At 41.1% G+C, this 10,997-nt stretch overlaps 1 protein-coding gene across 1 annotated transcript in view; it reads left to right on the top strand.

Annotated features, from left to right (window-relative positions):
• Neo1 (neogenin 1) overlaps window positions 1–10,997 on the top strand; it is a 193,184-nt gene that overhangs the window by 6,843 nt on the left and 175,344 nt on the right. The window contains exon 4 of the mRNA XM_055622080.1: window positions 3–88. Coding sequence (XP_055478055.1) covers window positions 3–88 — 86 coding nt within the window. The remainder of the gene's footprint in view (window positions 1–2; window positions 89–10,997) is intronic.

Genomic DNA, 10,997 nt, shown 5'->3' with positions numbered 1-10,997 from the left:
CCGCCGCCGCCGCCGCTGCTGCTGCCGCTGCTGCTGCTGCTCCCCGGCGTCGCGGCCGTGAGGGGCGGCTCGTCGCCGCCGCCCGCAGGTAAGCGCGGCCGGGCCCGGGACGCCGCGGGGGCCGGGGCGCGGCGCCGACTCCCCGGCCGCGGCGGGGTTCTGTTGTTGTTGAGGATCCGGAGCGGAGCGTGCGGGAACTTCTCGCCCCGGCTCCGGGGGCGGCGGAGGAAGAGGGTCTCGCGTGGCGGAGAGCGGAGCGGGGAGGAGGGCACCCCGCCGGGGAGGGGCTCCTCCGCGCCGGGCCCCGAGCTCCGGGGTCCGGGTCCGCGCTTTGTACCGGGAGGCAGGTTCACCCCTCGCCCAGGCTCCTTCCCCTCCCCCAGGCTCATCCCACTTGTAAGAGTGGGACATTCTTGTGCTCGCACAAGCACCAGTAGAGGCCACTACACACCTCATTAAATAAACAATCGTGCGGCCAATTCATTAATTTTAGGAAAGGATGGAGGAGGGGGCCTGAATCCTTTCTTTCTGGCCTGGTCACGGGTTGGCCAGCTCCTGAAGGGGAGCGCGGTCGGATGTCGAGGGACGCTCGCCCAGCGCCTGGAGACCAGTCTGGCAGAGAGGGGGTGACGAGGGTATACTAGCCCCCTCAAGCGCTGTTGACTTAGCCATGCGGACGCCGCGGAGAGCGGCTCCAAGTGATTCTGTCGAGTAGTGCTTCCGTTACGAAACGCCTCTTTACCGGGGCTTTAACTAGCTCAGTGTTCACCACCCTCAACCTGCGAAGACTTTCAGGCGTCGGATTTTTAGATGTCTGTCTAATTGTCTCTATCGGCAGTGTAGACACATACATTTCCAGCTTTTTTTTTTTCCTGGTGTGTGTGTTCATGCATTACTGGAATTACCTGCATTCTTTTTTAAGGGGGCCAAACCCCTGGTCGTTGAGGAGCAGGGCTCAGTCAACACTTGAAGGGCAAACTGCCCGGTGCTTTCTCAGCGTGTTTACCTAAGGTGGTGTGCCACACGGCTCGACAAAACTCTCACGTACTTTGATGAGCTTTCCATTTTTACACATGAAGGTCACCTGATCCCACGCAGTGGCAACTCGTAATTGCTAAACCAAAAACTTGTTTTCCTCTGATTATTATGAAATCATTAAAATCACGTTACAATATGATTTGGCTGATAAACTTTGGAATTTTGCTAAACAACAGTGCTAATGTTACATTAAGATCATTGATATTGTGATGTGCCCTTGAACATTTATCTTGAACAAAGTTTTGGGCACAGTTTTCCGACCTGAAATGTAAGTAACTGAATAGTTTCTTTTCATGGGAACAGTCAAGAGGAATGTATCCATTTTGGAAAACAAGTTTCTCTTACTTTCTAAATTTCTTATTTAAGTTTACTTATAGCTCATTATGTATTTGAGGTCATAGCTGTTGTTTATGTTTAAAATTTTGCCAGTACCTTTTAAAAAAGTAAAATAAGGCAAAACAATGCCGGAATTTAGACATTTGCGTTACATTTTATCTACCTACCTACCTACCTGTCTACCTACCTGTTGTATATGGCGTGTGTGTGTTGGTCAGAGGACAACTTTGGAGGCGTCTGCTCTTCTAGCATGTGGGTCCTAGGGAATGAACTCAGTTCCTCAGGCTCGGTGGCTCACTGTGCTGGTCATTTTATTATGTTAAAAAAAAGTAAGCAGTTTCTTAGGAAGGGATCTTAACATCTATTTTACCATTAACTCAATCAGTGAGTTTATTTTGCAGGGATGAGGTGCAAGGCATTTGCTCTCTGCCGTTATGGAGTTTGCAGTCTGGAGTATAGGTAGGGAAGATACCTACTCCTCTACTGATTACAGAGTCAAGTGATTGGTAAACACGGCAAAGGAGAACAGGCTTTGAGAAAGTGTGTGTGGGTGTGATTTTCGTAGCCAGTGTCAGGGTTTCTCTGATCTGAGGTGGTGATGGCGTGGGAGTTAGCAGGCCCACGGCTAGTGATGCAGAGGAGTCTGGAGCACAGGTCTGGTTCTCCCTCATAGGCTTGCTTATGCTTCTTAAAAAATATTTTCTGTTAACCCTTCTGTCACACTACAAAAGTGAAAAAAAGTCACTGCAGTCAGCAGGGGCTGTTCTGTTCGGAGCTGTGGGAGATGAAGGGATGGAGAACTGAGGACGCAGTTGCTGGGTGAAGCTGTGTGTAAATCAGATGTTATTTGCTAGTATTTTGTTTACTTGTTTTTGAAGAATAATATCTGACTTTTCTTTTGGCAGGAGAGTGATGATGCTCAGTAGTAGATAGAGAAAAGGATGGGTGGGCACATAGGATAAATGAGTGTTTGCCATCTTAGCGTGGCCATTTAGGCACGTGGAAGGAGGGAAAAACGCTCGTGGGGGGTTATGATAGAAAACGGTTAGCAGTGGTGAAGGATTGGAAGTGAAGAAGCACACAGTCAGGGTTTAGGAAGGGAAGACTGGTTACTGCGAAGATCTGTGGTGATCCCTGGGGAAGATGAATTGTCTGAGTACCCTGTGACTTGCCAATGTTCTCGGTTGACATTCTTCGCAGAGGGACCCCACACATTCTGACAGGCATTTACCTGATTTGACACTACCTCACAGGGTGGTCTGTTTCTGTTTTTATTAATGTCTGTTAGGAAATCTTGTCTCATGTTTAGAGTAATGTTCAGTGTTCCACTCTTCAATTTTAGGTCTTTCCTTGCCTTTATCAGCATCAGCCTTTATCACTGATTTAGTGTTTGTTTTTTTCTCATGGTTTCTTCTTTTATTTTTCACATTTTTTAGTCTCTTAAATACTGATTTCTAATGTTTGTCTCATTCCTCCTTCTTTGATTTTTGTCAGTATACCAATGACCCTCCCCTCACTCAGCACTTGGGAGCTTCGCCGATGCAGGCCCAAAGCTAGACTCACCTCTACTGCTCTCTCCTCTTCCTCCATCCCTTTTTCTCAGTGGCAGTGAACCAGTCCCTGGCCAGGACATCATTAGAATGATGGCGTGGATTTGTCTTATATCATCCATTGTAGTCATCATTGTCTGTCTACTCTTCTGAATTAAGATCCAGAAAAACCTTACTCTGTTTGACCTTTACCTCCTAGGGGTTTCTTCTGTCTGTATCTTGTCATCTTTATCCACACCTAAACTAGCAATAGTGAAGTGTTGAACTCCCACTTAAAATGTCTTATTAATAAATATCCCATAATTTCATAGTCTAAACACCTTGGGATAGAGATTGTGAGATCTTGCACATTCTTTAACAGTCCCCACCAATCCCTATTTAATTGTCTCCCCTCATCACTCTTGCATGTACCTTTTGTTCTCCCACTCCAGATTAATTGCGGAGCTTTGTGCCTTCAGGCCTTTGCACATGCTGTTCTTTTTTTCCTGTTAAAGCTCCATCCTACTTCTTTAACTCCTTTCTTATCGGAAATTTTTCTGTGGGCTTCTCTCCCAGAGAGTTAATGGTTGCCATTTTCTGTGTTCCTGTAGTGTTTAAAAACACTTTTCATCTTTTATTACTTATTTTCTTGTCACCTTTGATAGTCTTAACCTGTTGAAGATTGGTGCTTGTCTTATTCATCTTTGTATTCCTGGTATACCTAAGCATCAGTTAGACTGGATGCGCTGGTTAGTTCATTGTTAACCTGACAAGCTAGACTCATCTGAAAAGAGGACACCTCAGTTGAGAAAAGTGCCTCCCTCACATTGGCCTGTAGGTAAGTCTGTGGGGGCCATTTTGTCACACAAGAGAGCTGGCTGGGCAAGCCACACGGAGCAAGCCAGTAAGCAGCATGCCTCTGTAGTCTCTCTGCATCAGCTTCTGACTTGAGGTTCCTGCCTTGAGTTGATTCCCTGACTTCTCTAAGTGATGGATGTGACCTGGAAGTTGTAAGATGAAATTAATCTTTTCCTCTCAGGGTGCTTTTGGCCATGGTGTTTATCACAGTGCTAGAAGCACGTGAATGTTTGCTGCGTTGTGTCCACCGTTTCTGTACTCCATAGATGATTCCTTTATGTTTGGTGACAGACCATACACATGAGACCACTCTCCAGCCACTCGTCACGGGACAAGTGTGCAGCTCTCTCCCCACCCCTCTTCAGCCACTCTTCACGGATTTCTGACCCCTTATGAGCTTGATCATCCTCTTACATACACAGCTCTTTTAGTGTGTATCAATTTTGTCATTTTTGCAAGGATAATTGACTTTTGGAGTTGTTCATAAAAACACTTGGTGTTCAGCTCTGCCTATCTGTTAGGAGGATGTACAAAAAGAGATGGTATGTTTTTGGGGTGAGTGAGCATATTCGGTAAGAAATGCACTGCTTAGCAAACTATTTGAAAATCAATGTATCATGTGAGATGAAGAAAAGATTTTCATGTGGGGGCAAGGATGTGGAGGTGTGACTCAGGGTTCTACAGCTACAGGTAAATCTATAAATTGGGGCTGCAGGCAGACAAGAAAAATACCTTTCCTGCCTAACCGGATTGTCAGGAAAATGAGACGTAAAGTTGCTTAAAAACTCTGTTATATTTTAGCTCCAGAAATTAAAGTGTGATTTAGTTGTTACTTTTTAAGATTTATTTTGTGTGTGTGCCTGTGCCTGTGCATGTGTGTGTGTGTGTGTGTGTGTGTGTGTGTGTGTGTTTTATGTATGGTTGTCTGTGGAGGCCAGAAGAATGCACTGGATCCCCTGGAACTAAACTCATAGGCAGTTGTAAGCTGCTCAGTGTAGGTGCTGGGAATAAATTTTGGGTCTTACAGAAGAGCAGTACATGCTCTTAACTGTTTAATATCTTTCTAGCACTTCTCCCCTTTTCTATTTAACTGCGAGTACCATCAAGTGAAATATGATTTTAAAAGAGGGGCCAAATTTTGGATTAATTTACAAGAAAGAGTATTTTCATTAAAAACACGTGTATATTAGATAAGAAAACTTGAGAATCAGTAGTATAATATTGTTATATTTCTTTGTAATTGCTGTCTGCTATATGCCTCGTTCTCTTACATCATAATTCTGAGCTATATATAACTTCAGAACATTAATATAATGTTCCTTTTTTTTTACATTATCTTAATTTTTTTTTCTTTTTTGGTTTTTTGAGACAGGGTTTCTCTGTGTAGCCTTTGATGTCCTGGACTCACTTTGTAGACCTTGAACTCACATTGGCCTGCTTCTGCCTCCCGGAGTGCTGGGATTAAAGGCGTTTGCCACCACACCTGGCTCATTTTAAACCTTATCTTAAAAATACATGTTAGTTTGCAGTTAACTCTATAGAATTATAAAGTAAGTGTTATTACTTACTTTTATTACGTAAATCTTTTTAAAATCCATGTTACAATTTTAAATTAATTTCTCCATTTACACATGCTTATATAGTTTTTTTTTTTTTTTTTTTTACACATAAACAGACCCATATACCTTATATTTTATCTATTACCAATATGTTGTTTTTCAGCATGCATTCTTTAGTCTCACTGTTGGAGATCTTTCATATTAGTGCACACAGATTTTCTCATAGCTGCTATTTGTAATGTCTGTGTATTTCAGGAAAAGAATGTAACACTAACACTGGCTAATAAGAGTGTTACTTACAGAACAGTCGCAGTGTTGGAGGCACTGTATCAGTCTGTCTTATTTGCATTTTTGTATTCAACATTTCTCCATTTCACAGATGAGAAAACCGAGTCTTAAGTTTTAGGTGCGTTGTGAAGGATTACCGAGCTGCCGTCTGGAGAAGTTGGCACTTAAATGCAGGTGTTTGTATTTACTGCTCTGCATACAGTTAAATATTCTCCTATTACTAATTTTGAGGCCTTTCACTGATTTGCTGTGATAGAGTTGTGTGTTAAATACTTTTCTGCATGTGGTCTTTCTCTTCAATAGCCTATGGGATTATTGACAAACAGATTGTTTTTGTACACGTGTAGGGGCAGGGTTTATGATAGTTAGTGTTAATGTGGATGGTGCTGTTCCTTGGCTGGGATCCTGGTCTCTGTGGGTAGAAAAGGGAGCTGAGTACCACCATGAGTTCTCTTCTTCCTGATTATGGATGTGTGCAGTCAGCTGCACCAGAATCCTACCACTTGAATTCTTTGCCCTGCTGCACTGTGCCTTCGAACTGTGAGCCAAAATTAATCCCTTTTCCAATAATTTGTTTTGTCAGGGTATTTTATCATAGACTCAGGAAGAGAAATTAAGTCAAGGTTCTCTTCGCTGCTGGGATGTCACTGAAGGTCCTGAGTTAAGCCCCTAAGTAGCACAGTAGCACAGATAGAAACAGCCAAAACGACCGACTAAAACATGTACAACTTTTCCAAGATGGTTTTTCTTTGACTGAATATTTCCTACTAATTTTTAAAATTTTAATTGCAGAGACCATAGCCTCTGTTGTCTGTTAGCTGAAGGTGGAGCTAGTCTACTGGCAATCTGAAGACCCTCTGCTGAACACTTCTACCCTTAGCTGCAGTCTAAAGTTGAGCAGTGGCTGCAGCTCAGCTAAATGACCTCTGCACAGTTCTTGTATTTGAAAACTGGAGGCTTCTGGGTTGGATCTGAAAATTAACCTTTTGTCATTCTCTAAGGCTTACTTTAATTGTATATCTTTTCCTGGTCTAAAGTAAGGTATGACTGGAGTAATCTTTTCATTGCTTGCAAATGATTGTGTGTGATTGCATTTTATATGTATAAAAATAGCTTCTGGGTTGAGTTCATGAAACAGAAATTGAGTGTTAAGTAGTGAAGCATTTTAAGTTATAGTATTACCAGAAATAATAACTGCCTGCTCTCAGGCTTGGAAGGGCCATGGAGTATAAAATAAATTGACAAGGTTATAGAGCTGGCTGGAATGAGCAGGCTTTTCTTTTTTTTTTTTCTAAAGATGTGGTTGTTTTATATAAATTTAGTTTTTGATAGGGGGTCTCTTTATGTAGGCTACACAGGCCTCAAACTTGTAATCCTCTGCCCTAGGTTTCACAGTGCTGGAATTATAGATATGCATGTACCATCATCTCCAGTTTACAGGGTTTGCTGTAGTGAAATCAGTATTTGAAGAATTCTTCATAAGGAATTAGCATCTGGATAGTCTGCAAATAAGATTGCAAGTTTTTACTTTTCTTCTTTGAAACACCATTAGAAATAACCTTTAAAATGATTTTATGGCTGTCCTGGCACTCTGTAGACCAGGCTGGCTGGAGCTCAGAGTTCACTTGCCTCTGCTTCCCAAGTGCTGGGATTAAAGGTGTGTGTCATCAACACCCAGCCCACCAAGACTTTTTAATTTAAGTTTTCAGTCAGACAGTTCTACTGCCAGAGCTAAATGTTTAAATAATTTTTATTGTTTGCAAACACATTGAGGGCTAATCATAAAGCCACAGCACTTTGGAGATAGATTGTTAAGATGAAATGGATGTTTTTTTCTCTCCTCAGGAAGCCTTGGGTCTAGTGGCTGAGATAAGACAGGTAATAGGAACTTGATGTGGAGCAAACACCATTATGATATAGGTGGAAAGCATTCTGGAACCACTGTGTCAGTGCTGATCAAGTAACAGTGCTTCTTTCTCTCAAAATTCTGGATGTGGATCTTTAGAGTAGTCCTACTTAGTTTATGAAGCCAATAGACAAAAGCTGTCAAGAGCGAGTTGTTTTTCATTTCCTCAGAGTGATTCCTGGAAGATGTGCATATGTGAAGATGCTACTATAAAGCCAGCTACTACAGTGTCTTCTGGATTGTGTATTTCTGTATGGTGTGTGTGTCTGTGTGTGTGTGTGTGTGTGTGTGTGTGTGTGTGTGTATGCACAGGTGTTTCTAGTACTGGGAGTTGAACTTGTGGATTTGCAGACTGGATGTTGGGCAAGTATTCTTCCCACTGAGCTACAGCCTGAGCCTTTCTTCTGTAAACCTGGAGACAGATTGTTCTGTTTTTTTTTTTTTGTTTTTTTTTTGTTTGTTTGTTTTCAGGACTGATTAGTTGACAGTAGTTGGTAAAAACTTATTGAGGATTCCTGAGCAGAGTGAATTTTAAAAATGATGCTATGTAAAAGTTGAATAGAGATTGTTTGTTTTTCTGTTGCAGAATGAATGAACTTTTAAAATCAGTGTTGTACTTTCATAGTTAACAAAATATCATTATAGTTAACAACTCAGGAATAGAATAACAAATTTTAAGTTTCATATGTAATTTAAAATTTATAACGTAACTAAGTGTAGTAACTAAAATTTGAGCATCTTGTTGGTTAATTCTTGAAAACTTGAAATTTGAGTGAGGACTATTAGTTTTAGATTTGTATATCGTGTTCAAGGAAGTGTGTGCAGAAACACTTTGATGATGACTTCCTTTATGCATCTTAATGTAACCAAGAAGAAGAATAAGGGGGTTTTTGAAGTCCATGCATCAAGCGAGTTCTCGGTCCCAGAGGTCTCCCTTTTGAGCACACCCTTATTATAAGCTTTTAACAAACAGGATAATCTAGTTTCTGAATCCATAGCTGAGCAGAAGTGGATAGGATTGTCTTAGAATACTCTTGACCACAGGAGAAGTAGTGAGGCCCTATTTTTTGCTCTGTTGGTCCGTAATCTTTTGGCCATGACGTTTATCTTTATGGACAACATTGCTAAATCTGATTGCTAGTTGGAATTTTAATTTTTTGTGTAAAGTTAATTGTTGATTTGACCTAAATTTTTAATTATAAAAATTTGAATAAATGTATAAAGATGTGAAATCTTGCTCTGGACCTGTCCCCAGAGGTAATCACGTTTGATAATACAGATTTTATGTTGTATATGTGTAACTAAATACTTAAGCAATGCATCTATAGCAGATTGCAGGTTGGATTGTGATGCATGTATCATTTATCACCTTGTTGGGCCTCTTTCTGCTTGAGTGCGTGTAGATGTAGCGCAGTTGTTTGATACCATGTGGTGTTTGGTTGATTGGTCGATTTAACCAGTTGTCTTCTGATACCCACAAATTTTTGGTTGCTAACAAATGATACAGTGAGCCTACTTTTTATAAATGTATATGTTTTTGTGCATCAGATATTTATGGAACTATAAGATATGGCATTTATATTAATTTGAAATTTATCTTTGATTATTTATATATATGTGTGTTTCTATATTAATTTTTGGTAGTTATTTGCAAATCGTTTGCCTAAAAGATGATTCTTAACAACAAATGAGAGTATGTGTGTCTCCATACCCTTGCCAATAAATTATTTTGTCCAGACTTCATAATTTTTACCAACTTGACAGATGAAAACAGAAGTGCCTCTGTGTATTTATTTATTTTACATGGTATATGTGAGTGCTGCTGTGGTACTTGTGTGGGTGTCAGAGGTCAGCTCAGGTGTTGGTCTTACTCCTCTAGCTTGTCTGGTGCAGGATCTCTGTTGTTTGCAGTTCCAGGCAGGCAAGCCCGCAGGATTCTTAGGGTTCTGTGTTGTTTCCACCTGGCCTCAGGAGTGCTGCGTTACAGACCTCATTGCTGCACCTCCTGGTTTTGTGGATTTCAGCTCAAGCCTGTGTCCTTGCACTGCACCATCTCCCCAGCCCTTTTGATTGCATTTACTGGCAGAACTGGCACCTTCTGTTTATTACACACACAGTATTCTTCCTGCTTGTGTGCCTGCATGCCAGAAGAGGGCACCAGATCTCATTGTAGATGGTTCTGAGCCACCATGTGGTTGCTGGGAATTGAACTCTTGACCTTTAGAAGAACAAACAGCCAGTGCTCTTAACCTCTGAGCCATCTCTCCAGCCCATTGTTTTTGGGTTTTAATTGAAGAAATTTATAGTATGTCTGAGAATTGTCTGGTTTTATCTACCCCCCCCCCTTTTAAATTTCAATGGTAATGCAGTGTGTATGCTTGTTACTAAGGAAATCGGAGTTCCCTCTTTTGGGTTCTTGGTGTTGCTACCCACCATGATGTGATGCAGTAAGGGGTCTTTGCCACAGTCAGCACTAATCTAAACTTTTCTTTTTAAGCCACCCAGCTTCAAGTAATTCATTATCATGAAGTTAAATGAATTAATACAGAGGAGCAGGGCATAATTTCCATTTTGGACACTTTGAGCCTAAAATATCAGCAGAATGTGTTTGTGACTGTTCTATAGAATTGGAGATCTGGTGAGAGGTATGGGATGGACATGTAAGTTCAGGAGTTATTAGAGACTGTCGTAGTTCATTTCATGAAAATAGCACTTAGAAGGGGGAACAACGACAAAACCCAACCTGGAGGAAGTATTTAGGAACATAACCATAGTTGGGTTTACAAAGAAAGGAAAATGTGCTATGTTTGCAGAGATACTGGTAGGAAAGCTAGGGACCTGGAGTAAGAACTGTAACACATCGAGTTTTATTTTACCTACAGATAGCTTTCTGAGAAACATCTGTATAAAGAAATGGAATAGTGCTAAAATGATGTTGGTTCTTTTTCTAACCTCTATAGTCACAGCCTTGGCCCCAGAGTGCTAGGCAAGAAGAGAGAAGATTATAAGGACTATTCTGGCTAATTTGTTACTTTAAATGGCAATTATAATAACCTGCCACCCACCTTGATTTGCTAAGGTAAACAATGAGTTGATATATATCCATGTTTAGAACAGAACCTGGCTTATCTTACTTGTCCATTAAGCATAAACTGTTATTCTTGTTGTTTTGTTGTTCTGTGCTACATTGAGAGGTTAGCTAAAAAGACATGAAAGTTAGATAATGCTCATGTAACTTTGGTTTAGGTTTTTATCTGATGGCTTTGTATAATTAGGCTATAAGTGAGTGTTTTTGTGGTGAGGAGGATAAGCATTTGTTTAGTCTTGGGTGGTCAGCTAGTTTCTCAGAATCTGAGCTGAGAGTAAGAGGCAGAGTAAGGCAAAAGCAACACGAATATAATTGATCACACTTTCTCCCCCTTTTTTTTTTTTCCAGACAGGGTCTCAGTCTGTCCTGAGAGTCACTCTGTAGCCCAAACTTTG

This window comes from Psammomys obesus, unplaced genomic scaffold (assembly GCF_907164565.1).
Source record: "Psammomys obesus unplaced genomic scaffold, mPsaObe1.curated_primary_1811, whole genome shotgun sequence".
NCBI classification, from domain to species: Eukaryota; Metazoa; Chordata; class Mammalia; order Rodentia; family Muridae; genus Psammomys; species Psammomys obesus.
Note: the sequence above shows the minus strand (reverse complement) of the source record. Positions and strands in the feature narration are given on the sequence as shown.